General features: G+C 44.5%; 1 protein-coding gene across 3 annotated transcripts in view; it reads right to left on the reverse strand.

The window, feature by feature from the left end:
• LOC128657332 (oocyte zinc finger protein XlCOF7.1-like) overlaps nt 1–25,175 on the reverse strand; it is a 48,990-nt gene that overhangs the window by 10,582 nt on the left and 13,233 nt on the right. For all 3 annotated transcript variants that reach the window (XM_053711638.1, XM_053711637.1, XM_053711636.1), the window contains 4 exons: nt 24,424–24,510; nt 11,108–11,206; nt 9,775–9,873; nt 6,343–6,441 (listed from right to left, as the gene is read on the reverse strand). In XM_053711638.1, the coding sequence (XP_053567613.1) occupies nt 6,343–6,441; nt 9,775–9,873; nt 11,108–11,206; nt 24,424–24,510 (384 nt within the window). The remainder of the gene's footprint in view (nt 1–6,342; nt 6,442–9,774; nt 9,874–11,107; nt 11,207–24,423; nt 24,511–25,175) is intronic.

Below are 25,175 nucleotides of genomic sequence, written 5' to 3' on the forward strand. Positions count from 1 at the left end.
TCTAAATCTTTTATCACATTTCGAATATTACCCAGGTGTTCTCCAAGTCTAGTTCTGAACTCTCTTGAGGACATACTTATATACTTTTTGTTACAGGAATATTCCGAACAGTATATGATATTCTTGTTTCTGCAATTAAATACTTGATTCATATAACTTTTACCATAAGAAAAAACAAATTGCACTGCCTCCTCATGTTTAAAACCACTCTATTTAATTGTTGCCCTTTATTGGCATAAAGATACACTAGATTACTTGTAGATAGCTACCACATGGGATCGTCAAAGGGGTACTGTTTGAGTCTAGTTAAAGCCAGATGGCTATTCTAGCGGAAAATAAAACGCGTGTACCCGCAGGGCATTTAATTTTGGGGTTTAACTACTCATTCTGATCCTGTTGCTTATCTTATTATAATAGTGTTTATCTTTCCCTTGATATTGTTTATGAGTGAATTATATTGGGGGGCAGTTTTGTATGGTTTTAATACACTTTTTTAAATTTGATGGCAATATACTTTATTAAATGTTAAGTTTTATTGTTTGCACCCTTTATCCAATCTTATGATTGTTTGCAACCAATTTCTATAAAGTGTGCCACATAAAGCTTCTTTCCTCTCTATCTCAATATATGTAATCGTCACCGCATTAGCCACTGCCCCACTTGGGATACATAGGCTTACCTAAGGGGGGATTTTTCTTGAAGGTGTTTGCTGAAAACCACTCTCCCTGGATTCATCCGGGGGTTTCTTTGTTATATAGTCCCAATATCTGACATGGGGACAAAACAGTACTAGTATTTCAACAGCCCTTATACCTGACATGGGGACAATACAGCATTTGCATTTCAACAGCCCCTAGACCTGACATGGACCATACAGCACTAGTATTCAAACAACCCCTATACCTGACAAGGTGACAATACAGCACTAGTATTCCAATAGCCACTACACCTGGCATAGGGACAATAAAGCACTAGTATTCGAACAACCAATATACCTGACATGGGGACAATACAGCACTGGTATTTTAACAGCCCCTATACCTGACATGGGGAAAACACAGCACTAGTATTGCAAAAGCTCCTATACCAGACATGGTGACAATACAGCACTAGTATCCAAACAGCCCCAATACTTGACATGGCAACAATAAAGCATTATTATTATACATCTTTGTAAGATTCTACAGGTCTACATACACAAACAAATATATAGATATGCATGTGGAAAACATGCACAGACATTCTACACAAGTAAACACAGACAAAACCTAATTACTTTTTAGAAACATATACGATATTACACAGAGGTTCCTGGTCTTTCTTAATAAATGTATCTAAAAATAAATGTTCACCCACAGGCCACATCTCTGCATCTTCATGTGTGTCCACGTGTACAGCTCATTAGCATACACAATTCAACTGGGTACACTATTGCACGCTTTAACAATGTCCATGGTCACTGCTGCTACCACTTCTCACTATGGTAATTATTACTAATATTGCCTTTCTGCATATTGTATTGTGCTCTCTGCATCTGTTTGGTTATTTCTATATTTAAAGGGACAGTTTACTCAAAAATGTTCTCCCCTTTAATTTGTTCCCAATGATCCACTTTACCTGCTGGAGTGTATTAAATTGTTTACAAGTATTTCTATTACCCTTATATTGGCATTTGAAATACTTTATTTAGCCTGTGGTATCCCCACCCATCCTGAAAGTTTTTGGCCTCAAGGACAAGCTGTGTTAACACAGCTAGTAGAAGAAATTACACCCCCAGTGGGTTATAGAAGAGATAAAGGTAATAAAATGTTAATTTTCCATTGTTCTCTCCAAGTATTGGTGATTGGTTCACGGACAGATATAAGATAAAGAAGCATGTATATGTACACAATGTGATAAAGTAATGAGATCTGATTAAACCTACAAGCTCAACCCATTTTATTAGGTTGTGGCTTCAAAACACAAAATCAGCTAATTCATATCTATATAATAATTGAGTTTGTAAGCCTCCGTCGCCGTCGGCAGTTGCGCACGCATTCTTAATGGAATGTTGGATGCCCCCGCAGCCACCTCGCGGCGACGAGACAGCTGAAGCTTCAAGCATCTGCCACATATGGAGCCGGAGCGCGATCGGTGCTCCGCCTCCATATGAGGCCAGATGCCTGCTGCTGCCGGCGGAAGGTGTGGGCAGGTGGGCGGCTCAGCAGGGAAGGCAGTGGAAGTGCCCTAATTAAAAAAAAAAAAAAGGACAGGGGGAGAGAGAGAGCAAAATAGACAGGAGAGAGAGAGCAAAAGAGAGGGGGAGAGCTAAAGAGAGGGGGGGAGAGGGAGAGCAAAAGAGAGGGGGCAGAGAGAAAAAGAAGGGGGGAGAGAGCAAAAGAGAGGGGAGCAAGAGCAAAAGAGAGGGGAGCGAGAGAGCAAAAGAGAGGGGAGAGAGAGAGCAAAAGAGGGGAGGAGAGAGAGAGCAAAAGAGGGGGAGAGAGAGCAAAAGAGGGGGGAGAGAAAGAGCAAAAGAGGGGGGAGAGAGAGAGCAAAAAAGAGGGGAGAGAGGGAGAAAGAGAGGGGAGAGAGAGAGAGTGCAAAAGAGAGGGGAGAGAGAGAGCAAAAGAGAGGGGAGAGAGAGAGCAAAAGAGGGGAACAAGAGAGCAAAAGAGAGGGGAGAGAGAGAGAGAGCAAAAGAGGGGAGAGAGAGCAAAAGAGAGGGGAGAGAGAGAGCAAAAGAGAGGGGAGAAAGAGCAAAAGAGGGGGGGGAGAGCAAAAGAGAGGGGGGAAAGAGAGCAAAAGAGGGGGGAGAGAGCAAAAGAGAGGGGGGAGAGAGAGAGCAAAAGAGAGGGGGGGGAGAGAGAGAGCAAAATAGAGGGGGGAGAGAGAGCAAAGGAGAGGGGAGAGAGAGCAAAAGAGAGCAAAAGAGAGGGGGAGAGAGAGAGCAAAAACATAATTATGCTTACCTGATAATTTCCTTTTCTTCTGATGGAGAGAGTCCACAGCTGCATTCATTACTTTTGGGAAATAAGAACCTGCCCTCTAGGAGGAGGCAGACACCCCAGCCAAAGGCTAAAATGCTCTCCCACTCCCCTCATCCCCCAGTCATTCTGCCAAGGAACAAGGAACAGTAGAAGAAATAACAGGGTGAAAAGGTGCCAGAAAAATATAAGCTGTGTTTTCTTTCCATCAGAAGAAAAGGAAATTATCAGGTAAGCATAATTTATGTTTTTCTTCTTAAATCGAAAGAGTCCACTGCTGCATTCAATACTTTTGGGAAAACAATACCCAAGCTATAGAGGACACTGAATGCCAAGAGGGTACAATAGGCGGCCCATACTGAGGGTACCAGGCCTGAACCACTACCCTATAAAAAACCCGCTACGTCCGAAGCCGAGAAAATTTTAAACGGAAAAGCCCCAGTAACACTGACTCGCAGCAAGTCCAGAGCCAAACTAGAGACCGCAAAAAGGACTCGACTAAGCCAACAGTCCACTGAGAGACACCTTCGCCCAACACACGGTCCCCCACCGTTCTCCCCTACAAATGAAAGGGAAACCAGCCTAAATCCCCAAGGGAACAAGGCAGATGGAGAACCGAGTAAACTAAAAGGTTCTTTACTACAAAAAAAAAGCACACCCCCATGAGTGAGTCCAGATCACAGAGACCCAAAGGAACCCAAACCGGAAGGAAGCCACGCCTATATCAAACGAAACCTGGAATAAAACACAGAGACAGAAAAGACGTCTCCCCAAGAACCTGCAAGCACGGAGGGCAAATAAAAGAAGGAAAGGTCTCTCAGCGCCTACCCAAAGAATACCAGAGTATTTGACCGTGAAAAAAGTGTAATAAACCCAGGCGAAACCCCAAGTTTTGAGAACAGAAGGAACTTGTAAGGAAGAAAAAGCAGTCAACACATAGACCACATAAAACAGCCCCTCAACAGAAGGCATGCTCCAGGCAACCTAAGCCGCCGGACCTACTCACAGGTCCCTAAAAAAGGGGAACACAAACCTCCATTGAGGCTCCCCAAGAAGGAGAGAGTACCTGTAGAACCCAAAGGAAGAGTAAACCTTATCCTGACAAGGAGCAAGGAGAAGGAAAAAAACATCTCCTAGCAAACTGAGCTATGAGGATAGACTAGACAAGCTCACAAATCCAGAAGAACTGCGACCCCTAGACCACTCGTACGTCTTGACCTACAGAACCCACCGAGCTGGACCAACCCAGCTACAGGGATCCAATTTAGGGGAACAATGATCTCTAAAAAGGTACAGAAATGAGCATAAAGATGGCACAGCCATCCCCAGGTGAAATCAATTCCACTCTCCACTTCCCTACCAGAAGCCCCAAGAAAGGACTTCATCTCCATAGAAAGGAGAATATCCCCTAAAGAAAAGGGGAGAGGCCGGAAGACAACATCTGTTCTCAAGGCCCGAAGCCACTGGCTAAGTGGGAAGAAATTCCCCAACTCAAATATTCCGGAAGGACCCCCCTACATAAATCTGCAAACAGAGGTACAGCCAGCCCATTCTCCTGTGGAGCAGAGAAACCACGAGTATACTGGCAAACTGACCAGGGGAATGCAACCCTAAGGCGCACCAGAAATTCAACACCAGAAGTTGGGATAATCTGCAACCCTTGAGGCGTAAGACACACAGCTAACCCCTAGATGACATGGGTTATTTCGCTGTAAAGAGTAATAAAAACTGTGAAGACCAGGCCAATCCTGACCCGGTCTGGTAGATGGGGCAAGGACATAGTCCAAGTTCCTACTACCTTGTAACACACCAACTCTGAGATCCAAAACAACCTAAAACTGGGCCAGTAAAAAGGAGCGAAGCCCTAGAAGCGGAAGTCTCAGGAAGAAAAACAGGTCCGGGCACCTAATAGTCCAGGAAACCATACCCTGGAACAAAACACCCCAACTGACCAAAGGCCAGACAACGGGAAAGGATGCATATCCAGAGAATCCAGATAGCGAGGATAACTCAAATGCCCCAAAAAAGGAAGGAACTACCCCTACACAAGTCCAATGCTACAAGGAGCAAGGCGAATGAAGAGACCTCTAAAGCCTTAAGACAGCATAAGGGATACCTCCACATCCATAAAACAATACTAGCAGGGCTAGTCTCCCTATCACCTTCACACATGCAGAGGACAAAGGGAAGAGAAGGCGCTAGCCTTCCCAGCTCCGGAGAACCCCAAGCTAAATAGGTCCAACAGGGATCAACCATCATCCGGAACGCGGTTCCACAAAAAAGGAACTAAACCACCCAGAGACATTGGAAGAAGACCAAGAGAGAGCAAAAGAGTGGGGAGAGGGTGACCAAATGAGAGGGGGGTGAGAGAGCAAAAGAGAGGGGGGAGAGAGAGCAAAAGAGAGGGGGGAGAGAGAGCAAAAGAGAGGGGGAGAGAGAGCAAAAGAGGAGGCAGAGAGAGCAAAAGAGAGGGGGAGAGAGAGAGCAAAGGAGAGGGGGAGAGAGAGCAAAAGTGGTGGTGAAAGAATCCACCTGAATGGATTCTTTCACCACCCTGTCCTTTTTGGAATCCACCTGGATGCAGAGTAAGCTGCATCCAGGTGGATTCCAAAAATGGCAGGGTGGTGAAAGAATCCACCTGGATGCAGGGTAAGCTGCATCCAGGTGGATTCCAAAAATGGCAGGGTGGTGAAAGAATCCACCTGGATGCAGCGTAAGCTGCATCTAGGTGGATTCTTTCACCACCTTGCCATTTTCGGAATTCACCTGGATGGCAGGGTGGTGAAAGAATCCACCTGGTTGCAGCGTAAGCTGCATCCAGGTGGATTCCAAAAATGGCAGGGTTGTTCCGTAACCACAATAGACTGCCCTTCCGAGAATGGCAGGGTGCCTCTGGGCAGGTTTTCCCACTAGTAGACAAATAAGCCTTTAAAAACGTATTCTGCCAGCAAGCTACAGCATTCAAGGGACAGTATACTAATAATATAATAATAATAATTTTATACACTGCAGCTGGTAAAAAAAGGAAAACAATTTTATAGTATACTGTCCCTTGAATGCTGTAGCTTGCTGGCAGAATACGTTTTTTTTTTTTTAAAAATTCACATAAAAATACGAACATGCTTCTCTGCTGGTCTTATACATGTATGATAGAAAGTTTAAATACAATGTCCCTTTAACTCACTATATACAGATAGAACATACAGATAAGCGGCTTTAAAGATAAAGAAAGTATCAGGCTATATTGTACTGTGACACTCAGTGTGTGATTGAGATGACACCCTGACTGGTGATATAATGTACAGAACTTACAGACAATAAGCTATAAAACCCAGGCAATACCTTATAAACACAGGACACGTGACACACGTGCACTTACCTTCATTGTCACTGTCACACATTTCCTGTATTAGAGCTTCCAGCTGACACGTTACACTCAGATCTTCTGTTTTAACATCTACGTCAGTATTACCGTCATCTGCAGAACATTTATTGCAGACAATATTTCATGGTTTAGGATTTTATTTCACCCTAAAAGCAATTCACGTTTAAAATAGCAATGGGTACTTAAATGCCATACACTTAAAGGGACAGTCTACTTAAAAATTGTTATTGTTTAAAAAGATATATAATCCCTTTATTACCCATTCCCCAGTTTTGCATAACCAACACTGTTATATTAATACACTTTTTAACTCTGTGATTACCTTTATCTAAGCCTCTGCAGACTGCCCCTTATCTCACTGCTTATTGCAAACTTGCATTTTAGCCAATTAGTGCTGGTTCCTGCATAACCATTATTATTCTCCACGGGAGTGAGCGCAATGCTATCAATATGGCACACATGAACTAGAACTGTCTGAATGTGAAAAGCACGGAGATAAGAGGCGGCCTGTAGGGGCTTAGAAACAGGCAATCTTTGAGGTTATAAGTATATTAATATAACAATGTTGGTTATGCAAAGCTGGGTAATGGGTAGTAAAAGCATTATCTATATTTTTAAACAATAACCAAAATCAAGTAGACTGTAACTTTAACATTTGGGGCATATTGAGATTGATCGATAACATGTATTTTATTAGATTTTAAATTCAGATCTTCCGTTCAATATTTCAGAACTTAAATGTACATATAATAATCTGTAGATTACATAATATTACACTAAAGTAATTGATTCAAAAGAATAATTATATTGCAATTACATATTTCGTAATGGACAAAATGACTGAATTCAAAATAACAACAGTTTTCAGAATACAATTTGATGAACTAGACGGTGAGGAGAAGAAATAGAGAGGGCACATGTGTGTATCATTTACATGAAGCAGAGGGTGAGATTAAAGGAAAGAGAGGGCATGTGTGTGTGTATCATTTACATGAAGCAGAGGGTGAGATTAAAGGAAAGAGAGGGCATGTGTGTGTATCATTTACATGAAGCAGAGGTTGAGAGAGAAGTGAAGAGAGGGTGTGTGTGTATGTACCATTCACATGAAGCAGAGGGTGAGATTAAAGGAAAGAGAGGGCATGTGTGTGTACCATTTACATGAAGCAGAGGGTTAGAGAGAAGGGAAGAAAGGGTGTGTGTGTGTCTATAATTTACATGAAGCAGAGGGTGAGAGAGAAGGGAAGAGAGGGTGTGTGTGTGTATCATTTACATGAAGCAGAGGGTGAGAGAGAAGGAAGAGAGGGTGTGTGTGTGTGTATCATTTACATGAAGCAGAGGTTGAGAGAGAAGGGAAGAGAGGGCATGTGTGTGTGTATCATTTACATGAAGCAGAGGGTGAGAGAGAAGGTAAGAGAGGGCATGTGTGTGTGTGTATAATTTACATGAAGCAGAGGGTGAGAGAGAAGGGAAGAGAGGGCATGTGTGTGTATCATTTACATGAAGCAGAGGGTGAGAGAGAAGGGAAGAGAGGGCATGTGTGTATTATTTACATGAAGCAGAGGGTGAGAGAGAAGGGAAGAGAGGGCATGTGTGTGTGTGTGTATCATTTACATGAAGCAGAGGGTGAGAGAGAAGGGAAGAGAGGGCATGTGTGTGTGTATCATTTACATGAAGCAGAGGGTGAGAGAGAAGGGAAGAGAGAGGACGTGTGTGTGTATCATTTACATGAAGCAGAGGGTGAGAGAGAAGGGAAGAGAGGGCATGTGTGTGTGTGTATCATTTACATGAAGCAGAGGGTGAGAGAGAAGGAAGAGAGGGTGTGTGTGCGTGTATCATTTACATGAAGCAGAGGGTGAGAGAGAAGGGAAGAGAGGGCATGTGTGTATTATTTACATGAAGCAGAGGGTGAGAGAGAAGGGAAGAGAGGCCGTGTGTGTGTGTATCATTTACATGAAGCAGAGGGTGAGAGAGAAGGGAAGAGAGGGTATGTGTGTGTGTATCATTTACATGAAGCAGAGGGTTAGAGAGAAGGGAAGAGAGGGCATGTGTGTGTACCATTTACATGAAGCAGTGGTTAAGAGAGAAGGGAAGAGAGGGCATGTGTGTGTATCATTTACATGAAGCAGAGGGCGAGAGAGAAGGAAGAGAGGGCATGTGTGTGTACCATTTACATGAAGAAGAGGGTGAGAGAGAAGGGAAGAGAGGGCATGTGTGTGTATCATTTACATGAAGCAGAGGGTGAGAGATAAGGGAAGAGGGGGCATGTGTGTGTATCATTTACATGAAGCAGAGGGTGAGAGAGAAGGAAGAGAGGGTGTGTGTGTGTGTATCATTTACATGAAGCAGAGGTTGAGAGAGAAGGGAGGGAAGAGAGGTCATGTGTATCATTTATATGAAGCAGAGGGTGAGAGAGAAGGAAAGAGAGGGCATGTGTGTGTATCATTTACATGAAGCAGAGGGTGAGAGAGAAGGGAAGAGAGGGTGTATGTGTGTGTATCATTTATATGAAGCAGAGGGTGAGAGAGAAGGAAAGAGAGGGCATGTGTGTGTATCATTTACATGAAGCCGAGTGTGAGAGAGAAAGGAAGAGAGGGTGTGTGTTTGTGTATCATTAACATGAAGCAGAGTTTGAGAGAGAAGGGAAGAGAGGGTATGTGTATCATTTACATGAAGCAGAGGGTGAGAGAGAAGGGAAGAGAGGGGGAGAGAGAGCAAAAGTGGTGGTGAAAGAATCCACCTGGATGGATTCTTTCACAACCCTGCCCTTTTCAGAATCCACCTGGATGCAGTGTAAGCTGCATCCAGGTGGATTCTAAAAATGGCAGGGTGGTGAAAGAATTCACCTGGATGCAGCGTAAGCTGCATCCAGGTGGATTCCAAAAATGGCAGGGTGGTGAAAGAATCCACCTGGATTCAACGTAAGCTGCATCTAGGTGGATTCTTTCACCAACTTGCCATTTTCGGAATTCACCTGGATGGCAGGGTGGTGAAAGAATCCACCTGGAGCAGCGTAAGCTGCATCCAGGTGGATTACAAAAATGGCAGGGTTGTTCCGTAAACACAATAGACTGCCCTTCCGAGAATGGCAGGGTGGTTCGGTGGTTCCGACACCACAATAGACTGCCCTCTGGGCAGGTTTTCCCACTAGTAGACAAATAAGCCTTAAAAAAAGCAAATCTCATACATTTTATACACTGCAGCTGGTAAAAAAAAGGAAAACAAAATTATAGTATACTGTCCCTTTAATGCTGTAGCTTGCTGGCAGAATACGTTTTTTTTTTTTTTTAAATTCACATAAAGATATGCTTCTCTGCTGGTCTTATACATGTATGACTGGTGATATAATGTACAGCACTTACAGACAATAAGCTATAAAACCCAGGCAATACCTTATAAACACAGGACACATGACACACGTGCACTTACCTTCATTGTCACTGTCACACATTTCCTGTATTGGAGCTTCCAGCTGACACGTTACACTCAGATCTTCTGTTTTAACATCTACGTCAGTATTACCGTCATCTGTCAGAACATTTATTGCAGACAATATTTCATGGTTTAGGATTTTATTTCACCCTAAAAGCAATTCATGTTTAACATAGCAATGGGTACTTAAATGCCATACACTTAAAGGGACAGTCTACTTAAAAATTGTTATTGTTTAAAATGATATATAATCCCTTTATTACAAATTCCCCAGTTTTGCATAACCAACACTGTTATATTAATACACTTTTTAACTCTGTGATTACCTGTGGTGTGTGTGTGTGTATAATTTACATGAAGCAGAGGGTGAGAGAGAAGGGAAGAGAGGGGGAGAGAGAAAGCAAAGGAGAGGGGGAGAGAGAACAAAAGTGGTGGTGAAAGAATCCACCGGGATGGATTCTTTCACCACCCTGCCCTTTTTCGGAATCCACCTGGATGCAGCGTAAGCCGCATCTAGGTGGATTCTTTCACCACCTTGCCATTTTCGGAATTCACCTGGATGGCAGGGTGGTGAAAGAATCCACCTGGAGCAGCGTAAGCTGCATCCAGGTGGATTCCAAAAATGGCAGGGTTGTTCCGTAACCACAATAGACTGCCCTTCCGAGAATGGCAGGGTGGTTCGGTGGTTCCGACACCACAATAGACTGCCCTCTGGGCAGGTTTTCCCACTAGTAGACAAATAAGCCTTAAAAAAAGCAAATCTCATACATTTTATACACTGCAGCTGGTAAAATAAAAGGAAAACAAAATTATAGTATACTGTCCCTTTAATGCTGTAGCTTGCTGGCAGAATACGTTTTTTTTTAAAAAAAAATTCACATAAAGATACGAACACGCTTCTCTGCTGGTCTTATACATGTATGATAGAAGGTTTAAATACAATGTCCCTTTAACTCACTATATACAGATAGAACATACAGATAAGTGACTTTAAAGATAACATAGCGCTATGAGATTTCTGTTATGCCCCTACAAAGTGCTACTGGTGTATCTGCAGCTGATCAGATCACAATGATTATTTCCTGGCAGATATGACAGCAGCTGTATAAGGTCTTCCTGCTTGGGTGTCATATGATCAGGACTGATATAACTAAATACTAGACATGTGACAACAGTCAGAAAGTATCAGGCTATATTGTACTGTGACACTCAGTGTGTCATTGAGGTGACACCCTGACTGGTGATATAATGTACAGCACTTACAGACAATAAGCTATAAAACCCAGGCAATACTTGATAAACACAGGACACGTGACACACATGCACTTACCTTCATTGTCACTGTCACACATTTCCTGTATTGGAGCTCCCAGCTGACACATTACACTCAGATCTTCTGTTTTAACATCTACGTCAGTATTACCGTCATCTGTCAGAACATTTATTGCAGACAATATTTCATGGTTTAGGATTTTATTTCACCCTAAAAGCAATTCATGTTTAACATAGCAATGGGTACTTAAATGCCATACACTTAAAGGGACAGTCTACTTAAAAATTGTTATTGTTTAAAAAGATATATAATCCCTTTATTACCCATTCCCCAGTTTGCATAACCAACACTGTTATATTAATACACTTTTTAACTCTGTTATTACCTTTATCTAAGCCTCTGCAGACTGCCCCTTATCTCAGTGCTTTTTGCAAACTTGCATTTTAGCCAATTAGTGCTGGTTCCTGCATAACCATTATTATTCTCCACGGGAGTGAGCGCAATGCTATCAATATGGCACACATGAACTAGAAATGTCTGGATGTGAAAAGTACGGAGATAAGAGTCGGCCTGTAGGGGCTTAGAAACAGGCAATCTTTGAGGTTATAAGTATATTAATATAACAATGTTGGTTATGCAAAGCTGGGTAATGGGTAGTAAAAGCATTATCTATATTTTTAAACAATAACCAAAATCAAGTAGACTGTAACTTTAACATTTGGGGCATATTGAGATTGATCGATAACATGTATTTTATTAGATTTTAAATTCAGATCTTCCGTTCAATATTTCAGAACTTAAATGTACATATAATAATCTGTAGATTACATAATATTACACTAAAGTAATTGATTCAAAAGAATAATTATATTGCAATTACATATTTCGTAATGGACAAAATGACTGAATTCAAAATAACAACAGTTTTCAGAATACAATTTGATGAACTAGACGGTGAGGAGAAGAAATAGAGAGGGCACATGTGTGTATCATTTACATGAAGCAGAGTGTGAGAGAGAAGGGAAGAGAGGGCATGTGTGTGTGTACCATTTACATGAAGCAGAGGGTGAGAGAGAAGGGAAGAGAGGGCATGTGTGTGTATCATTTACATGAAGCAGAGGGTGAGAGAGAAGGGAAGAGAGGGCATGTGTGTGTATCATTTACATGAAGCAGAGGGTGAGAGAGAAGGGAAGAGGGGGCATGTGTGTGTATCATTTACATGAAGCAGAGGGTGAGAGAGAAGGGAAGAGAGGGCATGTGTGTGTATCATTTACATGAAGCAGAGGGTGAGAGAGAAGGGAAGAGAGGGCATGTGTGTGTGTATCATTTACATGAAGCAGAGGTTGAGAGAGAAGTGAAGAGAGGGCATGTGTGTGTACCATTTACATGAAGCAGAGGTTGAGAGAGAAGTGAAGAGAGGGCATGTGTGTATGTACCATTCACATGAAGCAGAGGGTGAGATTAAAGGAAAGAGAGGGCATGTGTGTGTACCATTTACATGAAGCAGAGGGTTAGAGAGAAGGGAAGAAAGGGTGTGTGTGTGTACCATTTACATGAAGCAGAGGGTTAGAGAGAGAAGGGAAGAAAGGGTGTGTGTGTGTATCATTTACATGAAGCAGAGGTTGAGAGAGAAGGGAGGAAACAGAGGGCATGTGTATCATTTACATGAAGCAGAGGGTGAGAGATAAGGGAAGAGAGGGTGTGTGTGTGTACCATTTACATGAAGCAGAGGGTGAGAGAAAAGGAAAGAGAGGGCATGTGTGTGTGTACCATTTACATGAAGCAGAGGGTGAGAGAGAAGGGAAGAGAGGGCATGTGTGTGTACCATTTACATGAAACAGAGGGTGACAGAGAAGGCAAGAGAGGGCATGTGTGTGTATTATTTACATGAAGCAGAGTGTGAGAGAGAAGGGAAGAGGGGGCATGTGTGTGTGTATCATTTACATGAAGCAGAGGATGAGAGAGAAGGGAAGAGAGGGTGTGTGTGTGTATCATTTACATGAAGCAGAGTGTGAGAGAGAAGGGAAGAGAGGGCATGTGTGTGTATCATTTACATGAAGCAGAGTGTGAGAGAGAAGGGAAGAGAGGGTATGTGTGTGTATCATTTACATGAAGCAGAGGGTGAGAGAGAGGGGAAGAGAGGGCATGTGTGTGTATTATTTACATGAAGCAGAGGGTGAGAGAGAAGGGAAGAGAGGGTATGTGTGTGTGTATTATTTACATGAAGCAGAGTGTGAGAGAGAAGGGAAGAGAGGGCATGTGTGTGTATCATTTACATGAAGCAGAGGGTGATAGAGAGGGGAAGAGAGGGCATGTGTGTGTGTATAATTTACATGAAGCAGAGGGTGAGAGAGAAGGGAAGAGAGGGCATGTGTGTGTGTGTATCATTTACATGAAGCAGAGGGTGAGAGAGAAGGTAAGAGAGGGCATGTGTGTATATCATTTACATGAAGCAGAGGGTGAGAGAGAAGGGAAGAGAGGGCATGTGTGTGTATCATTTACATGAAGCAGAGGGTGAGAGAGAGGGGAAGAGAGGGCATGTGTGTGTGTATAATTTACATGAAGCAGAGGGTGAGAGAGAAGGGAAGAGAGGGCATGTGTGTGTGTGTATCATTTACATGAAGCAGAGGGTGAGAGAGAAGGTAAGAGAGGGCATGTGTGTATATCATTTACATGAAGCAGAGGGTGAGAGAGAAGGGAAGAGGGGGCGTGTGTGTATCATTTACATGAAGCAGAGGGTGAGAGAGAAGGGAAGAGAGGGCATGTGTGTGTATCATTTACATGAAGCAGAGGGTGAGAGAGAAGGGAAGAGAGAGTATGTGTGTGTATCATTTACATGAAGCAGAGGGTGAGAGAGAAGGGAAGAGAGGGCATGTGTGTGTATCATTTACATGAAGCAGAGGGTGAGAGAGAAGGGAAGAGAGGGCATGTGTGTGTGTACCATTTACATGAAGCAGAGGATGAGAGAGAAGGGAAGAGAGGGCATGTGTGTGTATTATTTACATGAAGCAGAGGGTGAGAGAGAAGGGAAGAGAGGGCATGTGTGTGTGTATCATTTACATGAAGCAGAGGGTGAGAGAGAAGGGAAGAGAGGGCATGTGTGTGTATCATTTACATGAAGCAGAGGATGAGAGAGAAGGGAAGAGAGGGCATGTGTGTGTGTATCATTTACATGAAGCAGAGGGTGAGAGAGAAGGGAAGAGAGGGCATGTGTGTGTGTATCATTTACATGAAGCAGAGGGTGAGAGAGAAGGGAAGAGAGGGCATGTGTGTGTATCATTTACATGAAGCAGAGGGTGAGAGAGAAGGGAAGAGAGAGTATGTGTGTGTATCATTTACATGAAACAGAGGGTGAGAGAGAAGGGAAGAGAGGGCATGTGTGTGTATCATTTACATGAAGCAGAGGGTGAGAGAGAAGGGAAGAGAGGGCATGTGTGTGTGTACCATTTACATGAAGCAGAGGATGAGAGAGAAGGGAAGAGAGGGCATGTGTGTGTATTATTTACATGAAGCAGAGGGTGAGAGAGAAGGGAAGAGAGGGCATGTGTGTGTACCATTTACATGAAGCAGAGTGTGAGAGAGAAGGGAAGAGAGGGCGTGTGTGTGTATCATTTACATGAAGCAGAGGGTGAGAGAGAAGGGAAGAGAGGGCATGTGTGTGTATCATTTACATGAAGCAGAGGATGAGAGAGAAGGGAAGAGAGGGTATGTGTGTGTGTATCATTTACATGAAGCAGAGGGTGAGAGAGAAGGGAAGAGAGGGCATGTGTGTGTGTACCATTTACATGAATCAGAGGGTGAGAGAGAAGGGAAGAGAGGGCATGCGTGTGTGTACCATTTACATGAAGCAGAGGGTGAGAGAGAAGGGAATAGAGGGCGTGTGTGTGTGTATCATTTACATGAAGCAGAGGGTGAGAGAGAAGGGAAGAGGGGGCATGTGTGTGTACCATTTACATGAAGCAGAGTGTGAGAGAGAAGGGAAGAGGGGGCATGTGTGTGTATCATTTACATGAAGCAGAGGGTGAGAGAGAAGGGAAGAGGGGGCATGTGTGTGTATCATTTACATGAAGCAGAGGGTGAGAGAGAAGGGAATAGAGGACGTGTGTGTGTATCATTTACATGAAGCAGAGGGTGATAGAGAAGGGAAGAGAGGGCATGTGTGTGTATATTATTTACATGAAGCAGAGGGTGATAGAGAAGGGAAGAGAGGGCATGTGTGTGTGTATTATTTACATGAAGCAGAGGGTGAGAGAGAAGGGAAGAGAGGGCATGTGTGTGTATCATTTACATGAAGCAGAGGGTGAGAGATAAGGGAAGAGGGGGCATGTGTGTGTATCATTTACATGAAGCAGAGGATGAGAGAGAAGGGAAGAGAGGGCATGTGTGTGTATATTATTTACATGAAGCAGAGGATGAGAGAGAAGGGAAGAGAGGGCATGTGTGTGTATATTATTTACATGAAGCAGAAGGTGAGAGAGAAGGGAAGAGAGGGCATGTGTGTGTATTATTTACATGAAGCAGAGGGTGAGAGAGAAGGGAAGAGAGGGCATGTGTGTGTGTATTATTTACATGAAGCAGAGGGCGAGAGAGAAGGGAAGAGAGGGCATGTGTGTGTGTGTATCATTTACATGAAGTAGAGGGTGAGAGAGAAGGGAAGAGAGGGCATGTGTGTGTGTATCATTTACATGAAGCAGAGGGTGAGAGAGAAGGGAAGAGGGGGCATGTGTGTGTATCATTTACATGAAGCAGAGGGTGAGAGAGAAGGGAAGAGGGGGCATGTGTGTGTGTACCATCTACATGAAGCAGAGGGTGAGAGAGAAGGGAAGAGGGGGCATGTGTGTGTGTATTATTTACATGAAGCAGAGGGTGAGAGAGAAGGGAAGAGGGGGCATGTGTGTGTGTACCATTTACATGAAGCAGAGGGTGAGAGAGAAGGGAAGAGGGGGCATGTGTGTGTGTACCATTTACATGAAGCAGAGGGTGAGAGAGAAGGGAAGAGGGGGCATGTGTGTGTATATTATTTACATGAAGCAGAAGGTGAGAGAGAAGGGAAGAGAGGGCATGTGTGTGTATTATTTACATGAAGCAGAGGGTGAGAGAGAAGGGAAGAGAGGGCGTGTGTGTGTGTACCATTTACATGAAGCAGAGGGTGAGAGAGAAGGGAAGAGGGGGCATGTGTGTGTATCATTTACATGAAGCAGAGGGTGAGAGAGAAGGGAAGAGGGGGCATGTGTGTGTGTACCATCTACATGAAGCAGAGGGTGAGAGAGAAGGGAAGAGGGGGCATGTGTGTGTGTATTATTTACATGAAGCAGAGGGTGAGAGAGAAGGGAAGAGGGGGCATGTGTGTGTGTACCATTTACATGAAGCAGAGGGTGAGAGAGAAGGGAATAGAGGGCGTGTGTGTGTGTATCATTTACATGAAGCAGATGGTGAGAGAAGGGAAGAGAGGGCATGTGTCTGTATCATTTACATGAAGCAGAGGCCGAGAGAGAAGGGAAGAGAGGGTGTGTGTGTGTGTATCATTTACATGAAGCAGAGGGTGAGAGAGAAGGGAATAGAGGGCGTGTGTGTATCATTTACATAAAGCAGAGGGTGAGAGAGAAGAGAAGAGAGGGCATGTGTGTGTGTATCATTTACATGAAGCAGAGGGTGAGAGAGAACGGAAGAGAGGACATGTGTGTGTGTGTGTGTATTATTTACATGAAGCAGAGGGTGAGAGAGAAGTGAAGAGAGGGCATGTGTGTGTGTATTATTTACATGAAGCAGGGGGTGAGAGAGAAGGGAAGAGAGGATGTGTGTGTGTATCATTTACATGAAGCAGAGGGTGAGAGAGAAGGGAAGAGGGGGCATGTGTGTGTGTACCATTTACATGAAGCAGAGGGTGAGAGAGAAGGGAAGAGGGGGCATGTGTGTGTGTACCATTTACATGAAGCACAGGGTGAGAGAGAAGAGAAGAGGGGGCATGTGTCTGTATCATTTACATGAAGCAGAAGGTGAGAGAGAAGGGAAGAGAGGGTGTGTGTGTGTGTATCATTTACATGAAGCAGAGGGTGAGAGAGAAGGGAATAGAGGGCGTGTGTGTATCATTTAGATGAAGCAGAGGGTGAGAGAGAAGGGAATAGAGGGCGTGTGTGTGTGTATTATTTACATGAAGCAGAGGGTGAGAGAGAAGGGAAGAGGGGGAGTGTGTGTGTACCATTTACATGAAGCAGAGGCCGAGAGAGAAGGGAATAGAGGGCGTGTGTGTGTATCATTTAGATGAAGCAGAGGGTGAGAGAGAAGGGAAGAGGGGGCATGTGTGTGTGTACCATTTACATGAAGCAGAGGCTGAGAGAGAAGGGAAGAGAGGGCATGTGTGTGTGTATCATTTACATGAAGCAGAGGGTGAGAGAGAAGGGAAGAGGGGGCATGTGTGTGTATCATTTACATGAAGCAGAGGGTGAGAGAGATGGGAAGAGGGGGCATGTGTCTGTGTAGCATTTACATGAAGCAGAGGGTGAGAGAGAAGGGAAGAGGGGGCGTGTGTGTGTATCATTTACATGAAGCAGAGGGTGAGAGAGAAGGGAAGAGAGGGCATGTGTGTGTATCATTTACATGAAGCAGATGGTGAGAGAAGGGAAGAGAGGGCATGTGTGTGTATCATTTACATGAAGCCGAGGCTGAGAGAGAAGGGAAGAGAGGGCATGTGTGTGTGTATCATTTAGATGAAGCAGAGGGTGAGAGAGAAGGGAATAGAGGGCATGTGTGTGTATCATTTACATGAAGCAGAGGGTGAGAGAGAAGGGAAGAGGGGGCAAGTGTTTGTATCATTTACAAGAAGCAGAGGGTGAGAGAGAAGGGAAGAGGGGGCAGAGGGTGAGAGAGAAGGGAAGAGAGGGCGTATGAAGCAGAGGCTGAGAGAGAAGGGAAGAGAGGGCGTATGTGTGTATTATTTACATGAAGCAAAGGCTGAGAGGGAAGAGAGGGCGTGTGTGTGTGTATCATTTACATGAAGCAGAGGGTGAGAGAGAAGGGAAGAGAGGGCATGTGTGTGTGTGTATCATTTACATGAAGCAGAGGGTGAGAGAGAAGGGAAGAGAGGGCATGTGTGTGTGTATCATTTACATGAAGCAGAGGGTGAGAGAGAAGGGAAGAGAGGGCATGTGTGTGTATCATTTACATGAAGCAGAGGGTGAGAGAGAAGGGAAGAGAGGGCGTGTGTGTGTATCATTTACATGAAGCAGAGGGTGAGAGAGAAGGGAAGAGAGGGCGTGTGTGTCTGTATCATTTACATGAAGCAGATGGTGAGAGAAGGGAAGAGAGGGCATGTGTGTGTATCATTTACATGAAGCAGAGGGTGAGAGAGAACGGAAGAGAGGACGTGTGTGTGTGTGTATTATTTACATGAAGCAGAGGGTGAGAGAGAAGGGAAGAGAGGGCATGTGTGTGAATCATTTACATGAAGCAGAGGGTGAGAGAGAAGGGAAGAGAGGGCATGTGTGTGTGTATTATTTACATGAAGCAGGGGGTGAGAGAGAAGGGAAGAGAGGATGTGTGTGTGTATCATTTACATGAAGCAGAGGGTGAGAGAGAAGGGAAGAGGGGGCATGTGTGTGTGTACCATTTACATGAAGCAGAGGGTGAGAGAGAAGGGAAGAGGGGGCATGTGTGTGTGTATCATTTACATGAAGCAGAGGGTGAGCGAGAAGGGAAGAGGGGGCATGTGTGTGTGTACCATTTACATGAAGCAGAGGGTGAGCGAGAAGGGAAGAGAGGGCATGTGTGTGTGTGTACCATTTACATGAAGCAGAGGCTGAGAGAGAAGGGAAGAGAGAGCGTGTGTGTATATCATTTACATGAAGCAGAGGGTGAGAGAGAAGGGAACAGAGGGCATGTGTGTGTATCATTTACATGAAGCAGAGGGTGAGAGAGAAGGGAATAGAGGGCGTGTGTGTGTATCATTTAGATGAAGCAGAGGGTGAGAGAGAAGGGAATAGAGGGCGTGTGTGTGTGTGTATTATTTACATGAAGCAGAGGGTGAGAGAGAAGGGAAGAGAGGGCATGTGTGTGTGTATTATTTACATGAAGTAGAGGGTGAGAGAGAAGGGAAGAGAGGGCATGTGTGTGTATCATTTACATGAAGCAGAGGGTGAGAGAGAAGGGAAGAGGGGGCATGTGTGTATATCATTTACATGAAGCAGAGGGTGAGAGAGAAGGGAATAGAGGGCGTGTGTGTGTATCATTTAGATGAAGCTGAGGGTGAGAGAGAAGGGAATAGAGGGCGTGTGTGTGTATCATTTACATGAAGCAGAGGGTGAGAGAGAAGGGAAGAGGGGGCATGTGTGTGTATCATTTACATGAAGCAGAGGGTGAGAGAGAAGGGAAGATGGGGCATGTGTGTGTGTACCATTTACATGAAGCAGAGGCTGAGAGAGAAGGGAAGAGAGGGCATGTGTGTGTGTATTATTTACATGAAGCAGAGGGTGAGAGAGAGAAGGGAAGAAAGGGTGTGTGTGTGTATATCATTTACATGAAGCAGAGGGTGAGAGAGAAGGGAAGAGAGGGCATGTGTGTGTGTACCATTTACATGAAGCAGAGGGTGAGAGAGAAGGGAAGAGAGGGCATGTGTGTGTGTATCATTTACATGAAGCAGAGGGTGAGAGAGAAGGGAATAGAGGGCGTGTGTGTGTATCATTTAGATGAAGCAGACGGTGAGAGAGAAGGGAATAGAGGGCGTGTGTGTGTATCATTTACATGAAGCAGAGTCTGAGAGAGAAGGGAAGAGAGGGCGTGTGCTTGTATCATTTACATGAAGCAGAGGATGAGAGAGAAGGGAAGAGAGGGCATGTGTGTGTGTACCATTTACATGAAGCAGAGGGTGAGAGAGAAGGGAAGAGAGGGCATGTGTGTGTATCATTTACATGAAGCAGAGGCTGAGAGAGAAGGGAAGAGAGGGCGTGTGTGTGTATCATTTAAATGAAGCAGAGGGTGAGAGAGAAGGGACGAGGGGGCGTGTGTGTGTATCATTTACATGAAGCAGAGGGTGAGAGAGAAGGGAAGAGAGGGCGTGTGTGTGTACCATTTACATGAAGCAGAGGGTGAGAGAGAAGGGAAGAGAGGGCGTGTGTGTGTACCATTTACATGAAGCAGAGGGTGAGAGAGAAGGGAAGAGAGGGCGTATGTGTGTATCATTTACATGAAGCAGAGTCTGAGAGAGAAGGGAAGAGAGGGCATGTGTGTGTATCATTTACATGAAGCAGAGGATGAGAGAGAAGGGAAGAGGGGGCATGTGTGTGTATTATTTACATGAAGCAGAGGGTGAGAGAGAAGGGAAGAGGGGGCATGTGTGTGTGTACCATTTACATGAAGCAGAGGGTGAGAGAGAAGGGAAGAGAGGGCATGTGTGTGTATCATTTACATGAAGCAGAGGGTGAGAGAGAAGGGAAGAGAGGGCATGTGTGTGTACCATTTACATGAAGCAGAGGCTGAGAGAGAAGGGAAGAGAGGGCGTGTGTGTGTATCATTTAAATGAAGCAGAGGGTGAGAGAGAAGGGACGAGGGGGCGTGTGTGTGTGTACCATTTACATGAAGCAGAGGGTGAGAGAGAAGGGAAGAGAGGGCGTGCGTGTATCATTTACATGAAGCAGATGGTGAGACAGAAGGGAAGAGAGGGCATGTGTGTGTGTATCATTTACATGAAGCAGAGGGTGAGAGAGAAGGGAAGAGAGGGCATGTGTGTGTGTATTATTTACATGAAGCAGAGGGTGAGAGAGAAGGGAAAAGAGGGCGTGTGTGTGTGTACTATTTACATGAAGCAGAGTTTGAGAGAGAAGGGAAGAGGGGGCATGTGTGTGTACCATTTACATGAAGCAGAGGGTGAGAGAGAAGGGAAGAGAGGGCATGTGTGTGTATATCATTTACATGAAGCAGAGGGTGAGAGAGAAGGGAAGAGAGGGCATGTGTGTGTATCATTTACATGAAGCAGAGGGTGAGAGAGAAGGAAAGAGAGGGCGTGTGTGTGTACCATTTACATGAAGCAGAGGGTGAGAGAGAAGGGAAGAGAGGGCATGTGTGTGTATCATTTACATGAAGCAGAGGGTGAGAGAGAAGGGAAGAGAGGGCATGTGTGTGTATCATTTACATGAAGCAGATGGTGAGAGAAGGGAAGAGAGGGCATGTGTGTGTGTATTATTTACATGAAGCAGAGGGTGAGAGAGAAGGGAAGAGAGGGCATGTGTGTGTGTATTATTTACATGAAGCAGAGGATGAGAGAGAAGGGAAGAGAGGGCATATGTGTGTATAATTTACATGAATCAGAGGGTGAGAGAGAAGGGAAGAGAGGGCATATGTGTGTATCATTTACATGAAGCCGAGGCTGAGAGAGAAGGGAAGAGAGGGCATGTGTGTGTGTATCATTTAGATGAAGCAGAGGGTGAGAGAGAAGGGAATAGAGGGCATGTGTGTGTATCATTTACATGAAGCAGAGGGTGAGAGAGAAGGGAAGAGGGGGCAAGTGTTTGTATCATTTACAAGAAGCAGAGGGTGAGAGAGAAGGGAAGAGGGGGCAGAGGGTGAGAGAGAAGGGAAGAGAGGGCGTATGAAGCAGAGGCTGAGAGAGAAGGGAAGAGAGGGCGTATGTGTGTATTATTTACATGAAGCAAAGGCTGAGAGGGAAGAGAGGGCGTGTGTGTGTATCATTTACATGAGGCAGAGGGTGAGAGAGAAGGGAAGAGAGGGCGTGTGTGTGTGTATCATTTACATGAAGCAGAGGGTGAGAGAGAAGGGAAGAGAGGGCATGTGTGTGTGTGTATCATTTACATGAAGCAGAGGATGAGAGAGAAGGGAAGAGAGGGCGTGTGTGTATATTATTTACATGAAGCAGAGGGTGAGAGAGAAGGGAAGAGAGGGTGTATGTGTGTATCATTTACATGAAGCAGAGGGTGAGAGAGAAGGGAAGAGAGGGCATGTGTGTGTGTATCATTTACATGAAGCAGAGGGTGAGAGAGAAGGGAAGAGAGGGCATGTGTGTGTATCATTTACATGAAGCAGATGGTGAGAGAAGGGAAGAGAGGGCATGTGTGTGTATCATTTACATGAAGCAGATGGTGAGAGAAGGGAAGAGAGGGCATGTGTGTGTATCATTTACATGAAGCAGAGGGTGAGAGAGAAGGGAAGAGAGGGCATGTGTGTGTGTATTATTTACATGAAGCAGGGGGTGAGAGAGAAGGGAAGAGAGGGCATGTGTGTATCATTTACATGAAGCAGAGGGTGAGAGAGAAGGGAAGAGGGGGCATGTGTGTGTGTACCATTTACATGAAGCAGAGGGTGAGAGAGAAGGGAAGAGGGGGCATGTGTGTGTGTACCATTTACATGAAGCAGAGGGTGAGCGAGAAGGGAAGAGAGGGCATGTGTGTGTATTATTTACATGAAGCAGAGGGTGAGAGAGAAGGGAAGAGGGGGCGTGTGTGTGTGTGTACCATTTACATGAAGCAGAGGGTGAGAGAGAAGGGAAGAGAGGGCATGTGTGTGTATCATTTACATGAAGCAGAGGGTGAGAGAGAAGGGAACAGAGGGCATGTGTGTGTATCATTTACATGAAGCAGAGGGTGAGAGAGAAGGGAATAGAGGGCGTGTGTGTGTATCATTTAGATGAAGCAGAGGGTGAGAGAGAAGGGAATAGAGGGCGTGTGTGTGTATCATTTACATGAAGCAGAGGGTGAGAGAGAAGGGAAGAGGGGGCATGTGTGTATATCATTTACATGAAGCAGAGGGTGAGAGAGAAGGGAATAGAGGGCGTGTGTGTGTATCATTTAGATGAAGCTGAGGGTGAGAGAGAAGGGAATAGAGGGCGTGTGTGTGTATCATTTACATGAAGCAGAGGGTGAGAGAGAAGGGAAGAGGGGGCATGTGTGTGTATCATTTACATGAAGCAGAGGGTGAGAGAGAAGGGAAGATGGGGCATGTGTGTGTACCATTTACATGAAGCAGAGGCTGAGAGAGAAGGGAAGAGAGGGCGTGTGTGTGTGTATCATTTACATGAAGCAGAGGGTGAGAGAGAAGAGAAGAGAGGGCATGTGTGTGTACCATTTACATGAAGCAGAGGGTGAGAGAGAAGGGAAGAGAGGGCATGTGTGTGTGTATCATTTACATGAAGCAGAGGGTGAGAGAGAAGGGAATAGAGGGCGTGTGTGTGTATCATTTACATGAAGCAGAGGATGAGAGAGAAGGGAAGAGGGGGCATGTGTGTGTATTATTTACATGAAGCAGAGGGTGAGAGAGAAGGGAAGAGGGGGCATGTGTGTGTGTACCATTTACATGAAGCAGAGGGTGAGAGAGAAGGGAAGAGAGGGCATGTGTGTGTATCATTTACATGAAGCAGAGGCTGAGAGAGAAGGGAAGAGAGGGCGTGTGTGTGTATCATTTAAATGAAGCAGAGGGTGAGAGAGAAGGGACGAGGGGGCGTGTGTGTGTACCATTTACATGAAGCAGAGGGTGAGAGAGAAGGGAAGAGAGGGCGTGTGTGTATCATTTACATGAAGCAGAGGGTGAGAGAGAAGGGAAGAGAGGGCATGTGTGTGTGTATCATTTACATGAAGCAGAGGGTGAACGAGAAGGGAAGAGGGGGCATGTGTGTGTATCATTTACATGAAGCAGAGGGTGAACGAGAAGGGAAGAGGGGGCATGTGTGTGTGTACCATTTACATGACCCAGAGGTTGAGAGAGAAGGGAAGAGAGGGCATGTGTGTGTACCATTTACATGAAGCAGAGGGTGAGAGAGAAGGGAAGAGAGGGCGTGTGTGTGTACCATTTACATGAAGCAGAGGGTGAGAGAGAAGGGAAGAGAGGGCATGTGTGTGTATCATTTACATGAAGCAGAGGGTGAGAGAGAAGGGAAGAGGGGGCATGTGTGTGTGTATCATTTACATGAAGCAGAGGGTGAGAGAGAAGGGAATAGAGGGCATGTGTGTTTATCATTTACATGAAGCAGAGGTTGAGAGAGAAGGGAAGAGAGGGCATGTGTGTGTGTATCATTTACATGAAGCAGAGGGTGAGAGAGAAGGGAAGAGAGGGCATGTGTGTGTATTATTTACATGAAGCAGAGGGTGAGAGAGAAGGGAAGAGAGGGCATGTGTGTTTATCATTTACATGAAGCAGAGGTTGAGAGAGAAGGGAAGAGGGGGCATGTGTGTGTGCATCATTTACATGAAGCAGAGGGTGAGAGAGAAGGGAAAAGAGGGCATGTGTGTGTACCAAATGTTTATGTACAGGATTTTATCACTGCAATCTGTCTGTACTGAGGCTCATCATTTACATAGTTATTGTTATTTATATGGTGAAATCATTTCAGAATCTGTTTTCTAACTGTGAAGCTTGTACCATAGATCACTCACCTGCAGAGACATCTGATGGCTGAATACTCTGTACAAGTTCTCCTTGTGCTCCTGTGTCTAGATTTTCATCACTGTAACCTGTTAATTCTAATAAAGAATACAATTAGGTTTCTGGTTAAATGGATTTAAAGGGACATGAAACACAAATGTCTTTTCTTTCATAATTAAAATAGAGCAAACAATTTTTAACAACTTTCCTATTTACTTCTATTTAATTTTCTTTCACTCTCTTGGTATCCTATGTTAAAGAAGCAGCAATGAACTACTCGGAACTAGCTGAATGCACTGGTTGAGCCAATAACATGAGACATATATTTGCAGCCACCAATCAGCAGCTTCTGAGCCTACCTATGAATGCTTTTCAACAAATGATACCAAGAGAACAAAACAAATTAGATAATATCATTAAATTGGAAAGTTGCTTAAAGGGATACAAAACCGAATTTTTTTTATTTCATGATTCAGATAGGGCATGAAATTTTAAGCAATTTGCTAATTTACTCATTTTATAAATTTTTCTTCATTGATATCTTTATTTGAATTTTTTTAGGAATGTGAGCTTAGGAGCTGGCTCATTTTTGGTTCAGAAACCTGGGTAGTGCTTGCTGATTGGTGGCTACATTTATCCACCAATCAGAAAGTGGTACCCAGGCTGGCTCCTAAGTTTATATTCCTGCTATTGAAATAAATATACGAAGAGAACGAAGAATCACAAAAGAAAAAATGTGTGTTTCATGTCCCTTTAAGTGCAG

The sequence above is a fragment of the Bombina bombina genome, chromosome 4 (assembly GCF_027579735.1).
Source record: "Bombina bombina isolate aBomBom1 chromosome 4, aBomBom1.pri, whole genome shotgun sequence".
In the NCBI taxonomy this organism is placed as follows: Eukaryota; Metazoa; Chordata; class Amphibia; order Anura; family Bombinatoridae; genus Bombina; species Bombina bombina.